Source organism: Podarcis gaigeae, assembly GCF_964106915.1.
Source record: "Podarcis gaigeae genome assembly, chromosome: 1".
NCBI lineage: Eukaryota > Metazoa > Chordata > Lepidosauria > Squamata > Lacertidae > Podarcis > Podarcis gaigeae.
In genome coordinates, this window is record NC_139678.1 from 78,847,387 (window position 1) to 78,866,765 (window position 19,379).

Consider the following 19,379-nt stretch of genomic DNA (forward strand, 5'->3'; position numbering starts at 1 on the left):
GCTTACCATAGGCTGCATTTTACAAATAATGTTTGCCATGAAATTGAATTTATGTTCTTTTTAAAATGCAAGGGCCAAACTAGTGGAATGATGGCCTGCCTTGTTTACAGAAATGGATCTGCTGCTCCATTTCTATAAAGTGTGAAGCAGATTTAAAGTGGGAAAATGTCCTTTTCTGCTGCCTATGCCTTTTCTCTGAAACCCCTTGATTTTTCTCCTAGTGGACTTCCATGGCTAAAAGGCACACTGGCTAAGAGGAAAACACATTTCAAATTCACCTGGAAAAGCATAGATGGGGATATTTAATTCCCCCACTGATGCCATGCTTTAAATTGACCCAGAAACCAATTTAGGAGGAGTCAGGAAGACTCATAGCTAGGTCCTGCCATCATCACGTCTAGTTCAAAACTGGGGAAATGGCCACCTTTATTTGTCGCAAGTTGAATACATCCACTGAAATCAATATAAAAGCACCAAGGTCTCAGGACTTGATATATGTCAAAGCTCTGAGCCTTTCAGGTTGGAAAGTGTAATGGCTTTTTACAAATGGCCATGATTTCCATTTCACCTCCAATAAAATGTACCTACTTCCAAGAACAAGGATCTTGGTACAGCGATGCTAGGACATTTGCCCTAGGCCTCTATGCAACAGATAAGAAACCTGTAATTGATGCTGACACTATTACCCTTCTGGAGCTGCAGTTCACCTTATGGAATTAAGGACAGGTCATGAGTGTCTGTTTCACTTAACTGAATCAGATGAGGCAGTGGGATTCTGGAGTGCAGACCTGACTTGGAATGGATTCTGACACAGAAGAATATATTAACTAGCCCCAATATAACCAGAAAAGGCCACCTATTCCTGAGTTTATAACCATAAACAAAGGTAGTAAAATATGAAGTCAATATAAATGTTTATACTAATGTCTCCATTCCACAAGGGTATTATATTTCTTTCACTCACAGAATTTCCATGTACAGATGCAAAGGAGATGACAGCTTTCTGACATACTTGATTTGTTCCCTTTCTGGGGCCTCTGTGTTTTACTACTAATATTTAAAGATCACAAGGACACAAGCATAAGCCTAGTACAGTGGTACCTCAGTTTTCGAACAGCTTAGTTCAGGAACAACACTGAACCCAAACACTGCAAACCCAGAAGTAGGTGTTCTGGTTTTTGAACTTTGCCTCGGAAGCCGAATGTGCTCCCGAGCTTCCATTTTCACTGTTGCACAGCTTATTTGAGTCCCCCCCCCATCGAAATTAAGGCTTTTTCCCTCCCATTTTTACCCTTGCACAGCTAATTTAAGTCCCCACATCGTAATTAAAGCCTTCTGTTTCTGATTGCAGTGTTCTGAGGTGATATTTGGTGCATTTGTTTTTGCTTTTTTTTTTAGTTTTTGTTTGTGTGGCTTTTTCATTTTTGTGGCTGTGGCTTGTTTTGTTTTATGATTGATTGATTGATTGATTGATTGATTGTGTGACTGTGGAAATGGATAAAAGCCCCCCATCCAAACAGTGACTATCATCACTGCAAGTAAGGAAAAAAATTATTTTAATTTTTATCATCTACAATACTGTCCTATTTATTTTATAGTACAGAACATTGATTATTGCTTTCATTTTATGGATCAATGGTCTTGTTAGATAGTAAAATTCATGTTAAATTGCTCTTTTAGGGGTTGTTTTTAAAAGTCTGGAACGGATTAATTACTTTCTATGGGAAAGTGTGCCTTGGTTTTGGAACGCTTTGGTTTTGGAACAGTCTTCCAGAACCAGTTAAGTTTGAGAACCAAGGTAGTACCATACCATTTAAGAAGGCACTGCCATTCTGCCTCATTGCAGCTTTGCTTCTTTGTTCACCTGGCTGGATCATCTAGACTCAAAGCAGAACACCTGATAGTGAAACCGAAGACATCTTCAGATGTTCCCAACCGGCACCAAAGAGTGCCTTGCCTAGGAAGATCACTGCCAGGGAGACAAAGGCCATCATGCCTCCACGTCGATTCCGGACGATCCATCAACCTCTGGTAGATACGGTATCAGTCAATTAGCGACACGGGCCTCAGAAATAGCTTGCCACATTCCAGGGCTTGTGCATGCTCTTTCAGCAGAGTTCGTACAACCAAGGATGCAGTCAGGAGAGCATTATTTACAATTTTATTCAGTGTTGGTCAGAACAAAGGAAAAACATGACTGCCTGTCTGCGTGTCCAGGCACAGAGAGAGAAAAACAACAGCTATATACAAAACAGAAACATCCTGTGAACAGGAAATACGCAGGCTGTGACACAACAACCTGCTCCCTTTTTAAGGTGGAACGGAAATATCCTAACAAGTTTGACAAGGAAGATCCGATGACTGAAAATAGCCCTTGGACTTGTAGCAAGGTCATTGTGCGTTGCACACAATGGTGGTTGAGCAACCATCTGCCACAAGGTTTAATTGGTAACTAGCTGTTCCTACACCCTCGCTGTCAGCCCAAAGTCCATTTGTCTGTGAGAGCAAGTGTTCTGATTACTTGCACATCTACATAGTCTGCTCCAAGCTGTATGGAACGTGTCACAATCAGGCAAAAGCCGTTTTCAGTTATGTGAATCAGAATACAATGAGAAACATGCAGGCCCACCAGAGAGAATTGTGTATCATACCTACTATAAACGTTCCAAGTTCTGTAAATAACATTGTCTAAGAAGACTAAGCACACCCAGACACACTCATCGTTCCACTCACTTGTGATTTTTCACTTCCAGAAGATATTAGGTTGCCTACATTTTTCACACCATTTGGCTGCTCACATGAGTTGCCATTTGCAGAAGTGGCCACTGTATTTGGGGCTTGTAGGAGTATCCACATCATGTCAGTCCTACCTCCATTTTTGTCTTGGACCTTTCTCCCTTGTAAATGCAGGGATTTTCAATCATCTTGCATCTTACATTTTAAAGGGCAGAAGGTCAAGGATCACACTGGGATGAGGTTCACATTTTACTTTGGACAGCACAGGAGAAAAGACTATCCTAACCCTGCACATTCTCTAATGCAGTAGTAATTGAGACAATTTAAAGCATCAAAGCAGAAATATTGATCAAAAAGATTGCAATGAGGCAACTACTGCTCTTCTTAAAACAGTCACTGTAAATTTTAGAAGGCCTCAAATGCACACAAAACTCCATTGCCCTTTGAGCGCTTAATGAGCCCTCAGTGAGAGTCTTCATAATATGATTAAAGGCAACACTTTAGATCCTACCATGCACCAGCCTTAGAACTAAAGACACTAAAGATCAATGTGTCGTTGCCTTGATCTGGGAGAAATATTTAAGTCTTTACATTAATCATAAGTTCAGCAAATAGGAAAGTGCTTCAAAAGATTTAATTAGATATTGACTGTATTTGAAATGCTAACAGCAAAGGGAATTAGAATGCTAACTGCTCTTTAATTTATTTCCAGTTGCTTGTTAATGCTAATTGATTATAACATTAACGGAGCACCCATTGTCTTATTAATCTAGACAAACAAGATCTGAAATACTTGGAGGCATCATTGGCATGAACATCTCATAGAAATCAATCTCATAAACAGTCTTCCTTGTTTCAAGATGCCTCTAGGTGTGGACAGCTAGTACCACCACCCATGTCTCCTTTTGCCCAAGTCAATGGCATCATAGAGAAAAGGAGCTGGGTATTCCTAGAGCGGTGGAAGATTCTTCTCCAACATGTAAAGACACACATATGGAGGAGATAGTTATTTAAATTTTATAGTGGACAAAAAGGGGGCCAGCATTTTATAGTTCTTTATTTGCATTCTTTTCCTCCAGTCTCATATAGGAACTTACACCTAGTCAGACTGCTTGCCCATCTAGCCCAGTGTTGTCTGCTCTTCTGACTGGCAGTGACTTTTGAGGGTCTGAGGCAGAGGACATGATGCCAGGGATGGAACCGCAGACCTTCTGAGCTATGGTCACTGTCCTACATTTCTAGGATACAGGGCAGGTTATAGGGTTTCATTATGACCAATGCAAAGTCAAGATGATTGCATGGCTTTGCTATGCATGTGGTGCTTCCAATGCATACCCAAACAATAATATTTGAAAGGATGTCTCCTTCCTCTTCTAACATATACCCCTCTCAAACACCTCTTGTGGTTCACCTGGATAGCTACCGACTTCAGGCTTCAATGGGGAAGCTCAACAACTTTGGTTGCCCCCCCCCCAACAAAATTCCTAGCTACACCCATATGCCACCGTCACCAAGAGAGCAACATGAAGAATTAGCTTACTGAGCTTACAATGCTTACAATGGTGTGACCCCAGCCAGTTTCAGTGGTTCTTTGGGCCAAGGTCTGTTTGCGACCCATCGTTCCTAGACTTCCATCAATGTAATCCAGAGTTCCTTTTCACAAGCAGCCAAGGAGAAACTAATCATGCTTCAAGAGACTCAATGGAGACATGTGCTTAGATTGTTACCCAAACAACAGAGTTGATATGGTAAGTGGTCTTCACAGAATGGACCTCTAACTGCTATTGATCTCCAAAGGGTTTCAGTCCACTGAAGAAAAGACTGTAGTATTGAATCCCTATACTATACTACCTCATTTATTTATGGGGGGCGGGGCAGACCATGATTCAGTGATTCAGGAATAATGTGTGATTCAGCATGTTTTTATTGAAAAGTGTCATATGAATTAACAGGTGAACCTTTGGGTATAATCTATGGGCAGTCACCAATGTAGAACTTTATCAAGTAGATTCTAAAGCCTGCCACTGTAATCTGTGATTATTGTATCAGCAGAACACATGTTCTTATAGTATCCTCATTTCCTCAGTTTTGTGAAAGTTGTTTTTTTCCATGCTAGCAAAAAAAAACAACAACAACAACCAGAAGCTTCACTGGAGATGCAGCCAGTCATGCTATAATAAATCAAGTTGATCAACTAAGAATGCCCCATAAAACATCACCTCCTGCATAACTAGCCACACAGAAAAAGCTACGTCCAACAGGCTTTCCCAGTCTATTGTAGAAGACTCTAAAGTAAACCAACAGATGGGTGATGGATTTTCCAGGATGACAGTAGTAGGAGCCATAGAAGGGGGAGGAGGGTGGAGATGGAAAGAAGCGTGAGAGGAAATGAGAGAAGTGAAAGTGAGATCTAGAATGTCACTGAATGGAAAGCCCCATATTTCACTCTGGTACTGTAGGCATTTGCTTGCTTTGCTAAAAGCATTGTAAACCTGCCGGTTGAAATACTGATGTTGCTGGGCTTTTGTGAGGCTGTGGAAAATGTCACATAAATCACAATCACTCCAGTTAACCCTCTGCCAAAGGAAAGGCAATGGTGGGAAACCAGCGAGGAATGATAAATGTGAGGTAGTGGCTGGAAAGAGGCGGCCTTGAAAGGGAAAGTTTTAAAAGTGCTATTTACTTCTGTGACCTAATGGTTGACCTAGTAAGGAGGTCACAGTGGCCTGGTTCATATGACAGGGAGAGTCAAACTACACAGAAGGATGCATGAATCTGTCGCATTTTGGTTTCTCTCTGTTGCTCATTTTTTTCAAATCTTAAATTCAGTTCTCCACTTTCTGCATCTAATTTTCAAATTGCTTTTTTTTAACCCACATGAAGATTAATCACCTTTTTAGTGTGAATTTTTCCTAATAAACACATTTTTGTCTGCAATTTTATTTAATACACCCATTTTTGCAAGTTGTTTCCCCTGATTTAATGCATTGTTGTGTTATTTTTATGAATATACACATTTTTATGCACACCTTCCCTAATATATGCATTTATTTTTAATTATTTTACACATTGATTGGAGAACTGCATTGCAAAATTTAGAGTAGTGCCAATTTCAATTCACACATCATTTCTGGAAGTGAGAATTAGGTAGCTAGTTGTTAAATTGAGAATCAGTTGCTCTTCCCTGGCCCTTTTTCCTGCTGCATTGAGCTAAGCCAAAGTTTGACCCATCAGACATTCTCCAGGAGCATGCACATTTTTTGCAGTCCCTGTAAGCCATAGTTTGGGCTTACTGCACCATGCAAAACAGACTATTGTGTGTGCCAGGGATGGGAGTGGATATCTGACAGGCCAAAGTCAGGGAGAAAGTGTTGTTTTCTATAGCAAGCTATTGCTGGGGAGTACTGGGAGGACATTCTGGAATACTTAGTCAGGGACCATTGTTACCTTAAACAAGTCAGATACCTGCACCTTTATAAGGAAATCATGCTATAACCTTCGGAGCTGCTCAACTGATCATATATTCATCTTTCTCCTCCATTTCTGATGTCCATCACAGTCGCATTCCTGTGAGGAATCCAGTTTGCAGCTCTACCCTCATGATGGATAATGGGCTGCTGCCAGGCCAGATCTAGACCCTGAAGCAGTTTTATCTGGCTTGCCAGGCAGACTTGACACAGAAGTAAAATTTTGCAACAACAAAAAAATTGCATTAGCATACGTTTTATACCATCAGTATCCCGCTCATTGTCTGGAAAATACATCAGACCCTGAACATGAAGAAGTTAGCCACTCCTCACCCCACTTAAAGTACTGGCGCTAAAATTGCCAGATGTCTGGACATGTAGAAACCATTTAGATCCATTCTATTTTTCCAAGCATAATAAGTTAATGGGCCAAATAAACCTTAAATCAAAATTTGGCTCTTAGTTGGCTCTCCCCTCCCCCCCACCTCTTTCAATACAATAAGTACATCTCATTCATGTCCTCCTTGACTTTTTGTAAACTTAAAAATTTTAGACTCTCCTCATGCGGTGGGTACGCCAACCTCTTGAATATTTACTAGCCTGCTCCTGTTCCGTAGTATTCATTTGGAGCGAAATACAGGCATTCCACCAATTTATGTAACAGCATTGTGATAGGGATTATTTTTTTAGGGGATCAAACATAAAGCTAACATGGGATTTATGTTTCCCCACACACTGCCACTATGTGAGCTTCTGTTCTTCATGAACTTTCCATTCTGACTCCAAGATCCCCTTCCTGAATAGTCACAGCCAAGTTAGACTTCATATATTAGGATTTTCATGTCCCAGCAAGCATCACTTTGGACCTCCTTGCACTGAATCACATCGCCCATTCTACTGCCTATTTGCTCAGTTAGAAGAAAGCTTTCACACACTGCTTGGGTTTTCACCATGCTGAGTAGTTTGTGTCATCTTCTACACTTTTGTTCACCTCTGACTCTGAGTCCTTCATGATTAAGTTAAACAGCATGGATCCCAACACAGATCATTGGAAGACCTCATGGGTGATTTTCATCCATTGTTAGTAATACACTTTTATTCTTAGTCTCTTTTATGTTTTTAATGCTTTAATGTTGGAACCTTCTGGCAACATTTTGTAGGAGTCATTTGGGAGGAAGATGATATAGAGGCAAACACACACACACACACACACACACACACACACACACACACACACAAATATATAATGTCCACTGCATCACATATGTCTCTGTTTTCCTACACAGAGCAAGAAGTTGGGCAGGTGATGTTCAAGGTCCCTTCCATCACTATCATTGTATGATTTTACATTTTGACTAGACAGTCTAAATGTGTCTCGTTCCAAATGTTTAGTGAGGCAAGAATTCCATTTACAGAAGTCATGCTGATTCCTCCTCAGCAATGTTAATTCTTCCATGTTTTCAGAATTCTAGCTTTAATAAATGTTTTCTGCCAATTTTAATTTATATGGGTTTTCTATCATCAAATATTCTATTTTACCTTCTTAACTTTACATGAATTTTCAAAACCTGTAGAGAGCTGAAATGTTCAGTACTCTAATATAAATCCAAATGCCTTATAGAAAATATTCAGTCCCTGAGATGCCCTTCCTGATCCAAAACATGCTGGAGTAAAATTTATTTATTACCTCATCTCCTATGAGAAATTCATCATCGATTGTAAAGGTAATGGACTCAGTGGGGCTGAGCCACCATACAGGTCGAAAAATAGGGTATCCTACAGAGAGCCACTCCTTGCTGTATTTTTCAACAAGAGGCACCACAAAACTCTGATGTGTCTGAACATAGTGCCTGGTGAGATTCAGGACCTGAAAGAAAGGAAGTTCAGCATATTATTTTAATACGCTGTGGAAAAGACAATAGAGAAGCAGGTATTTTAGTTTGATTTATGTTCTCCCAAAGGGAGTAGATACAGAGGGTGGAATTCAATGTCACACTCTTTTAATCATTCCATCTGCACAAGCATTGCAGCTTCCACAACTGGGATTCCACCCTCCCCCACACTGTGTGCTGTAATGGAGGTTCTCCAGACTGAGCCAATTTCAGAGTGTGCACAGGGGAAGGAAGAGGGGGGGAGCTGTGTTGTATAAGCAAAAGTCCTTGCGCAGGTCTTCTCCTGAAACCCAGAGTAGCCAAGAAAATATTAATTTAGTGGTATTGTAATCCCAGCCTATCTAAATCTCTCATCCTTGAGCTTGGATGAAAATCATCTCTTCAGTCTCTTATCATGCTAGTCTTTACTACCACTACTCCTGTAGCCAGCATTGTGTTGAGAGGAGGAGAATGGCAGCAACCGCAAACAAATTGGTATAGAATATTTAGAGCAAATTCTGTAAGGTGGCCTTTTTTCAGAAAACTGCCTTCTTTGAAGTTTCAGCTGAGCTCTAGAACATAGCTAAAGGACTAAGAGAGCATAGCTAAAGGACTAAGATAAGAAGATTAGTATAAGCAGAATAGTGGGAGAAAGAATGTGAAAGGGGAATTAGAAAGGAGAGATGGGGCACACACAGCATGAAGCAACTAGGAGGAGGGGGTAATTTGAACTGATTAAGAGAAGCAAAAAAGAAGGCTGAATGGTAGAATGCCATGAGCAAGGTATGCGGCAGAGTTTAGGGCTGAAATAAGAATTTAAGATGAGGTATAAGAAAGCCCTGGTGATAGCTGAGGCCAGAAAATACAAGAACTTGAACCAGAGTTTCTATGAAATCAGAAAAAGCAAATGTTGGCAGTGTTAAGAAGAAAAATATTGCAAGATCTGGCACCAGAATGTTTTGCTAACGAACAACACAGAGGCAAATTTCTCTCCCCCTCCCTTTCTCCATAACACCCACCCACACCCCTGTGCAAAACTGAAGCTCACAGCTAGCCCTACCTTTGGGCAAAGTGAAGCAGTTTCCCTAGGCAGCAGATGTTGGGTGGGGAGGCAGCAATTACAGCCACCTTGCTGCTCCTCCTAAGCCCCTATGTTAGAGGACAGAGCTATATATGCTACATGGCATGTCCTGGCCCCCATAAGCTGACTTGCTATTTCAGGTGTGGCAGAGGACCCTGTCCTACCACCAGTGTTAGATTAAGATTCAACTGCTGGTCCAGTTAGCTTCTGTATGTGAAATGGACCATCTTGCCCTTCACCTCAGGCAGCAAAATGCATTGGGCCAGTCCTGGATGAGAGTACTGATGATGTGTCCAGGAAGATGGAAGTGATGATTTCAGAGAAGACATACAGAGTATACTGTTTAATCCACCTTAAACTTTGGTGGTGGTGAAGCATCCAAAAGAGACATTGTAGAGATAAAAAAACATTAGTAAGAACTGAGGGAGAGAATTCGGGAACCAAGAGAACAGAATATTATCATTAGCATACCAGTCGTAGTTGATATACCTACCCAGTCATCACAACAGACCCAAGGTGGAGTACGGAAAGACATCACAGGAAGGAAAGTCACAATCTGCAGCCATCTAATATATAGCTCTTCATCGACCAGAAATTCATTTGCAAGACTTCCTCCTGCACAGCACAAACAAATAAAAATGGTTGGGCAATAGGAAAACCGTTATAAATATTTAGAATTCAACTTTAATCTTTGATCCAGTAATTTAGGAATCTGAAGAAGTGTGCATGCACACGAACCTCATACCAAGAACTAACTTAGTTGGTCTTTAAGGTGCTACTGGAAGGAATTTTTTGTTTTGTTTAGGAATGTTATGTTAATGATAAACCCTGAGATTTCTAACAAGGCACCAGTGTGCTCTTGCATCACCACCAGGCCTCATGTATCTCAGCTTCTCCTGCACTGCACTGGGTCTTCTGGCAGTGGCGTCTGCTGCGTCCACTGCAAAATGCCAACTCTGCCTGTAGCGAAACTTCCCTGGATAGCTTTAAGGGGAGGGCCATTGCAATAGACTTCATTTGTGCTATTGCGGCCATTGCTGAGATGATGATGATGATGATGATTATTATTTATATCCAACAAAATATTAAAATACAATAGTACAAAATGTTAAAATACAATAGTTTCAACCCAGGGCTCTTCCAGACAGCCAGCTAATTGAGCATTCATCCTGATACAGATGCACAAAATCTGCATGAATGTTTTACAACACTGTTATTTATTGAGACTTCATGCTGCTTTATTTGTGTCCAAGTTATATGCCACAATCATTTTCAATGCGTACCCCCCCCCACACACTTTTCTTATCATGAAAATTCCAGGGGGGTTGGAAGCAGGTTTGCTGCACGAGAGCACCACATCCACTTTAATTGCACGATCTAAATTTGCTGCTTTACAGCTAGGGGGTCATTATATGTTGGTCAGTCCAGCTCAATGTTGTCTTCATTGTCCGGCAGCAGCAGTCTGGGGTCTTGGAAAGGAACATTCCTGTTTCTACCTGGTCTTCTTCCATACAAAGCAGATGGCCTACCATTGAGCTATGGCCATTCCCCACAAAAGAGTGGCAGCTTGGAAGTGGCTTCTGTCTTCTATTTGCTGGTACACTACAGGAGCCAATAAGATCCAAAGGGAGAAAGAAGAGGCTAGAGAAGCCAGCGTTGTTCAAAAAGACACATGCCAGATGCTTAAACAGTCTCGACGGCTCAAAGCAAGTGGAACTGAAGAATGGCCTGATCCAACTCACATTTTGGCATTGCTGGCATTCTGGAAACACAAGTTGTAGGAAGAATTTCAAAAGCAGTGGGAAAGTGGGGTGTCGGGGGGACGGGGATGGGGACACTGAGTATATTGAGATTTCACAGAGAAACAACATTTCTGACCATCTGACTCCTAACACAAAACAATGTAATTGGCTTGGAGTACATTATGAAGGATTCAAGCTGAGATGTGAAACAAATGGGGGGCAGTTTCCAGCTGGAAAGGAACAGTACATAGTATAAATAGTGGGCAATCCAGATAATATGTTAAAAGAAAGAACATCTTTCATCTCTCTTTCTGGCGCGTGCTTTGCATTCGTTGCTTTAGCAGCTTGACTGCTGGCGTATTATAACATCAACAGTCAGCAGCCTGGAAGGCAAACCATGGACACAGCAGGTAAAATACATAATATTGTGCTAAAGACCCTGAAAAGAAAACGTTCCGTACTCCTGTGTATCTCATTTATTCCTGATAACCGCTGAATTCACATCAGTGTTTGGGGGGGGGGGTTCTTAGGGGCCATTCCAACCTACCACAAATAAACCAGAAAAAAACATGTCTATGACATTATAACTAAGGACCACAGGGGCATCTTGAAACACATTAACTATGCAGGAGTAGCCAACCAGGCCTTTGGCTGATTAACATCTTATTTCCCTTTTAAATGGGTTTGTGGGAGGAGGAGGGGTGGGGTTCATTGGTTTAGATAGATAGATTCTTTATTGTCATTACACAAGTGCAACATTGCACAAGTGCAACGAAATTGGATGCCATCCCTTAAAAACAACAAAAGCAACACAACAACAACAACCAAACAAACCACATTCCAGCCACACCCACACCCACACCCATCAAACTCCCAGGTCACACTATCGAGTTACTGCATTTAAGAAGGCCACAGCTCTTGGATAGAAACTATTTTTCAGTCTATTTGTCCTTGACTTGATGTTTCTGTATCTCCTGCCAGAAGGCAGTAGTACAAACAGACTGTGTCCCGGGTGAGATGCATCCTGCAGGATATTGTTTGCTTTCCTAAGACAACGGGAACCGTACAGTTCTTCCAAAGATGGGAGGGGATGACCAATAATCCTTTGGGCTGTGGTTATGACCTTCTGGAGCACCTTCCTCTTCCTAGCTGTACAGCTGGAGAACCAGGCACAAATACAGTATGTGAGAATGCTCTCTATGGAGCCTCGGTAGAAGGACACCAGCAGTCTCTCACTCAGATTGTTCTTCTTTAAAAGTCTGAGGAAATAAATTCTCTGCTGGGCCTTCTTCACCAGAGCAGTGGTATTTGCGCTCCAAGTCATGCCCTGATCGATAGTCACTCCCAAAAACCTGAATTCCGCCACCCTCTCCACCCGTTCCCCGTTGATATACAAGGGCTGAATGTCCGCCTTTTTTTTCCTGTAATCCACCACCAATTCCTTGGTCTTAGTCGTATTAAGAGCCAGATTGTTCTCTCCACACCAAGCACAAAGCCGCTCCACCTCGTCCCGATAGGCGGACTCATCCCCTCCTGAAATGAGCCCCACCACCGTAGTGTCATCAGCAAACTTGATGATTTTGTTGCTGGAATAAATGGCTGTACAATCATACGTATAGAGAGTATAGAGCAGGGGACTCAACACACAACCCTGTGGTGAGCCGGTGTTAAGGCTAAGGGCTGTGGACATATGTGACCCTACTCTAACCCTCTGAGAACGTTCTGACAAAAAGTCCAAAACCCAGAGACAGGTGGAGTTGGAGAGTCCAATCGCCTCTAGCTTGGACACCAGTCTATGGGGGAGGATAGTGTTAAAAGCAGAGCTAAAATCCACAAACAGCAGCCTCACATAACTCCCCGGCTGCTCCAGATGGAACAGAGCAGCATGGAGAGTGGTAGTGATAGCGTCTTCCGTGGATCTATTTGCCCTGTATGCAAACTGGTAGTTGTCAAAAGTTGATGGAAGACAGGAAATAATGTGACGGCGCACCAGTTTCTCAAAACACTTCATGATGATTGGAGTCAGTGCAACTGGTCTGTAGTCGTTCAGACTACTGATTGTGGATTTTTTAGGCAGAGGAACAATAGTTGACGACTTCAGGCAGGGTGGGACAATAGACTGGTGTAAGGACTTGTTGAAGATCTTAGTAAAGACCCTCGCCAACTGATCCGCACAGCCCTTCAACACCTTTCCCGTGATGCCATCAGGTCCAGCAGCCTTCCTCGGATTCACCATCCTCAATACCTGTCTCACCTCATGCTCCTCTACAGTGAATGAGGGGCCCCTATGGGCTGGTGGCTGTAATACCGGCGTCTCAGGTGGCTCCTTCTCGAAGCGAGCAAAGAAGAGGGTTTTTTGTGTTTCTTGTTCTTGTTTTTATCATGTATTTTGTGTTTTTATACTGCATTTTATGTTGTGTCCCACCTTGAGATCTACAGCTGAAGGGCGGTATACAAATTTAATAAATAATTATAATTATAATGCCTTCCAGATGTTGTTGGACTACAACTTCCTCCTTCCCTGACCATTGGCCATGCTGGCTGAGGCTGATGGGGGCTGGAGCCAAAAGCATATTGGGAACACCACATTGGATACCCTGACTTAAAATTCCATGCAAGGAAGTTACATTTGTTGTCCAGCTGCATAGTTTCTTTATCAAAGTAGAAAACTGTCAGGCCCCCACATACATAAATTTAAATCTTTTTATGATCTGCAGAGACATGACTTCTTAATCCAACATGAAAGAAACACCTTCTAGGTAGAAATGTAGTGAAGGGACACTTACAGACTGAAAAGTCTTGGGAAACCTTGTGCCAAAACAGTTCTGCCCCATCCCCACCCACAGAAGGTAGATGCTGAAGAGTACACCCATGCAGCTTGTTTGCCAAATGGGAAGAATGAACTATAACCTTGAAACATAAACCCATCCATATTAGCAGGTTGCAGAGACCATCTTAAAATCCATGCATATCCAGAAAGATAAAGCAATTCCACAGATGCTACCAATATCACTTGCAATAGGAAATATTGTGTCCTGTCATCCCATGCAGGGTTATGTAGCGTTTCAACACATCCAAAATACTTTGCCATGTAATGCGACATGACACCGGTTCATCTAGCTTCATAAATCCTGAAGGGGGTTGGAGATCATAACATAGGTTTCCTCCACCAGAGCAGAAAACTGAAATAAGGAAAGCATGCTGCAAAGGGGAGCAAGCAGATTTCCTGGTGAAATACTAGGTGCTGGCTAGCAGGCGAAAGGGTGAGGGTCAAGAGAGGATTCTTATTAAAAATATTGCCTCAGGCTTAAGGAGCCCAATTCCTTCAGAAAGGGGAATTGCTTTCCAAAACAGAATATTTCGTTCTGAAACAGCCTCACATTTTATCAAAAGTGACAGCTCACTGTGAGAACAAGGAGTGCATGAGCTCCCTCTTTTCAGCACGAAAAGAAGGATTTACTACAGGGTTCAAGTCTATTGTTAAAAAAAACTATTAATATTTTTATATCTCTTGCCACAAAATTTTACCTTCTCTTCTAAGAGACATAGATATTGTTATGGGTATGTGTGTGTACGGATAAGATTTTTAAGGCATCACACAGCACTTCAGAAAGTGCTGGCTCCCATAGGAATGCAGTTAGATGCAATACCAGAAGGATGATATTCAACTAAAAAATGTGGGAGTTCAATTACTTCCACTTGTGCAACAGGACCTCTGTCCCATGCTATCCCAAAACCTGCTCTAGAAGGTTGGGGGAACCCCCAGAACAGATTTAGGAGCCCCATGGGGTGGGGGGAAGTCCAACTGTGTAACGGAAGTCCTTCTGGTTGCTAAAATACAAGCCTAATATCATACATTTATTACAGTAACCAATAACACAGAGATATTAAAGTTTTAAAGCAAATGTTTTCACTTCTGGCTTCTTCAGTATACAGTACTGTACCTCCCCCAAAAGCCACTGTGTCCGGGCTTTACAGGACTGCAGTAGGAAGGGAGAACTGCCCCCAAACGGGAGCCCTGTACAAATGGTGCAAAATTCCTCCACCTGATTTCAGGGAATCCACCTCTCTCACTGCAGTCCCTTATGGCACAGCCCTCAATGCTTGCTAGGCCTCATCAGCTTTCTGAAGGGTACAGGTGGAAGAGGGGAAGAGAAAGATTGGTTGTCCAAGCTGCCTTCCCATTTGTCAGATGCATCCCCTGATTTTTTACAAATGGACTGCTCTGGAAACTTTGTTCTCATTACACAGTTTCCCCCCAGGTATGCATAACTCTGAATGCTGAATCCAGATCTTTACATTGCAGTCCGAAATGAAGAAATTTAAACCTGCTGCATGTAGTTCATTACATCAGCGTCAACATAAATGAGAACTTTAAAAGGTTTTAAGGGTGTTTGGCTGTGTGCAGGACTGAATCAGGGACCTTTTGCATGCCAAGCATGCGCTCAATCGCTGAGCTATGGGGTCGATGCGATCCATGCTACAAATCAGTTGCAGTCCAAAAGCCCCTGGGCTTTTGCTAACCAGATGAATGAAGCTGGGATGCCATTACTTCTATTTCTAAACACTTTTAAAACAACAACAACAACACCCTCTAATTTCGGCAGAACTGAATGTATATGCAATTCCTGCTTAATTTTTTTAATGCTTAAGAAATGTGCTGGCCAATTCTTGTCAACAGAAAATCAATTAAATCTAATGGTGCACCAAACAGAACTTCAGGCACTGATGTTCCTCAAGTTCTGCTTGGTGTAGCTTTCATGAACATAGTTGATTAGGCGAGCAGATTATATGCATTCATCTCCCCTGCAGGAGCATAGAAAGCTGCCTAATGGTCCATCTAGCACAGTATTATTTAGAGAGGCAGTAGCCAACATAGTGTCTTCCAACTCCCTTCTCTTGTGGGGGCCTAATTAGTGCCATTGCCTTCTGTTAAGAGTTTGGGTGTAATCCTTGATGCCTCCCTTTCCATGGAGGCGCAGGTTACAGCAACAGCCAAGGCGACATTTTTCCACCTTCGCCGCATCAAGCAGTTGGTCCCTTACCTTTCCTGCCCCGACCTGGCCACAGTGATCCATGCAACGGTCACCTCCAGGCTTGACTACTGTAATTCGCTCTATGCGGGGCTGCCCTTGAAGCTGTCCCAGAAACTCCAGCAGGTGCAGAATGCTGCAGTGAGGCTCCTCACGGGGTCTCTGCCATGGGAGCATATTCACCCAGTGCTTTTCCAGCTACACTGGCTCCCAGTGGAGTACAGGGTCAGATTTAAGGTGCTGGTTTTGTCCTTTAAAGCCCTTCACGGCCTAGGACCCTCGTACCTACGTACCAATATTTTAATGTTGTATTTTAATCTTGTTTTTAAGTTGTATTCATTCAACTTGTTTTTATTATTGCTTGTTAGCCGCCCTGAGCCCGACCTTGGCTGGGGAGGGCAGGGTATAAATAAAAATTATTATTATTATTATTATTATTATTATTATTATTATTATTATTCCAGATGTTGTTAGACTCCAACTCTCATCAACCCCAACCACTGGCCTTGCTGTTTGGGGCTGATGGGAGTTGCAGCCTGACATCTGGATGGCAGCTGATCAAGACTCTGCATTGACCAGCAACTTCTCTCCAGTGTTTCAGACATGGGTCTTTTGCAGCCCTTCCCAAAAATGCCAGGGATTGAATCTGGGTCCTCTTAACACACAGCATATGGGCTCTGCCCATGAGATCTGCCTTTTCTCTCAGGGGCATCTTCAGCCCTTCTATAAAACGGATTCGAAGAAGAAGTAGGAGAAGTTGACCTTAAAATAATGTTACCTATTGCATCCGGAATAAAAAAGTTATAACCAAGAAGACTGTAATGAAGCACCGATGGAATAATCCCTTTCAAGCCAGCGTAGCTCCAGTCGGACTGGCGGGGGTTCATTTGGAGAAAGAGCGGCAGGTGGCTGGCTCTAGAAGCAGCAGAAACAGACCAGGAGTCAAACTGGAAATACTGAAAGGCACAGTAATCATTCAGCCTTCCCCAGACTTGACGCCCTCTAGATGTTGTTGAATCACAACTCCCATAACCCCTGACTTAGCCATGATGGTTGGAGCCACTGAGAGCAGTTGTTCAACAACACCTGGAGAGCACCAGGTTGAGGGAGGCCAACTTAAGGCACAGGTGCAGCATTGCATCAAAGTCATAGACAGTTCTAAGGACGCATTGTCACATAGCAGCTGGTGGCTTGGCTTCATGCTAGGGTTGCCATATTTTGAAAAGCAAAAAAGAGGACACATCTGTCAACTTCTACTTTTAACTATGGGTAAAAAAAAAGGTAAAGGACCCTTGGATGGTTAAGTCCAGTCAAAGGCGACTATGGGGTTGCAGCGCTCATCTTGCTTTCAGGCCAAGGGGGCTGGCGTTTGTCCACAGACAGCTTTTCGGGTCACGTGGCCAGCATGACTAAACCGATTCTGGCGCAACAGGAAGGTAAATACCATTTACCTTCACGCCACAGCAGTACCTAATTCTCTACTTGCACTGGTGTGCTTTCGAACTGCTAGGTTGGCAGGAGCTGGGACAGAGCAACGGGAGCTCACCCTGTTGCGTGGATTTCAACCACTGGCCTTCTGATCGACAAGCCCAAGAGGCTCAGTGGCTTAGACCACAGCGACTCTCATTTTACACACCCATGAAAAAGAGGACATGCTCTGGAAAAGAAGGACATATGGCAACCCAGTTCATGCAAGCTGAAGCCACTTTTCTGGAAAGGAAGAGCCCATGCTGAACGCACATCGATGCCTCTGTTCATTAGCTCACACTGTCCCCCATGACTCTCCTTCAGATTACAGCAGCACCAGCAGCAAATGACAAGGACAGAGAAAGGGGTGAAAGGGGGATGTGAGATTTCCCCTAAAATATTTTTTTAACGAAATAAAAAGAAGGGGCAGGAGATGGTGCATACTGATAGGATGCCCTCAGAAACAGACAGTTAGGAGAGTTATCCTGAGACAAACCTCGTGCCGGCGCTAATTATTGACGAGTTTCCCAATGCAGCTGCCATTGAGGCTAAAATGTGAATGTACTTATCCCCTCCAAGTTCTGTGGGAGGTGGGATTGCTTGCTCCATAAACCAATTGCCTTCGCCACTTTCAAAAACCAAATACTCTGCTCCCAGTCGCTGCCTCAAGAGGCTCACTTGCTCCATGTACCAGAGCACCGCAGCCCGGCTGGTTACATTTAGCTGAGCAGAAAACTGCCCTTTCCATCTGGTGAGCAGCGGCACCTGCAATAGGAAACAGCCATCAGAAGAGAACAGCAGAAGCATAAAGGGCTAGGTTGACTTCCTGGTTCACCTCATGTGCAGGTAACCAATGTGGGGGCCCCCAGAAGGTTATGGGCTCCAACTCCCATCAGCCTCAGACAGCATAGCCAATGGTCAGGCATGATAGCAGTTACAGTCCAGGAATATCTAGAAGCTACCATATTGGATGTTCCCTGCCTAAACTAATAGTTGGCAGCGCCAGATTAAGGGGAGTGCAGGGACCATTTGTGAGCACTTGGTTTCAAGGTTATGCTCTCCGAATGGCAGTACTCCTTGCCTCAAATTCTAGGCAGAATCATATGAACACAGCATAGAATATTTTATAGCTAATGTGCATTTTCAAAACAAAGGCATCACTCTGTATTTATGTGTATCATGGGCACTGAGACAATTTTATTAGGCAATAGATTTATTTTTATTTTTTTTAAAAAATGATAGCCTGCTACATTACATTGCTTAATAAAACATGGCCTGAAATATATTTCTTTTGCAGACACCATTGAAGATACAGTATAGCTATAATTTCCTGAAATAGATTATAGGCCCAAGAACCATTATTTAGGTACAGCTTGATTATTGATTACAAGGGCCTTACTAGACATGATGTGGGAAATCAATGATTAGGTATCCTGCCATGATTTTACTTTCCTAAAAGTCGCTGTAAGCGACCCAACACTGACACCCAGTTTAGATTGAGCTTACGGCATGGAGAGAAAAGTTCCCCCTCCATATAGGTTCCTTTCTATGACTGTATTGCATATTTTCGCCTCTGCAGCTCAGGGAGGGTAATTCGCATCAAGGCTTTGGTACAAGGAAGGAGGGTAAGACTACCATGTCAGGGCTCCATCCAAACAGGGGTCATGGTAGCTGCTATCAGGAGAAGAAAAATGCTGATTGGCAGTGCTTGCAAAGGCACAGGGCTTTGCAAGTGCAAACACTCAACTTATTGTCAGCTCCTGCAGAATCCTGTGTCTTGGTCCATTGAGTGTGATTTCAAACTGCCCAGGCAAAATAAAGCACGTCACCTGACATCACTGTGATGCCAGCTGAATGACGAGTGGGCAGTCCCATCTACTTGTCAGAATGGCCAGCAGGGGGCAGGGTGAGGGACCTAGACATCCAATCCACAGGCTGGAAACAGCTCCTCAACCCTGCTATAGAGTCATAGACCCAGAACC

At 42.9% G+C, this 19,379-nt stretch overlaps 1 protein-coding gene across 3 annotated transcripts in view; it reads right to left on the reverse strand.

Moving 5' to 3' along the window:
- LOC310852807 (SITS-binding protein-like) overlaps nucleotides 1-19,379 on the reverse strand; it is a 33,273-nt gene that overhangs the window by 1,330 nt on the left and 12,564 nt on the right. For all 3 annotated transcript variants that reach the window (XM_083756861.1, XM_083756860.1, XM_083756859.1), the window contains 4 exons: nucleotides 17,894-18,162; nucleotides 16,709-16,845; nucleotides 9,649-9,770; nucleotides 7,891-8,070 (listed from right to left, as the gene is read on the reverse strand). In XM_083756861.1, the coding sequence (XP_083612987.1) occupies nucleotides 7,891-8,070; nucleotides 9,649-9,770; nucleotides 16,709-16,845; nucleotides 17,894-18,162 (708 nt within the window). The remainder of the gene's footprint in view (nucleotides 1-7,890; nucleotides 8,071-9,648; nucleotides 9,771-16,708; nucleotides 16,846-17,893; nucleotides 18,163-19,379) is intronic.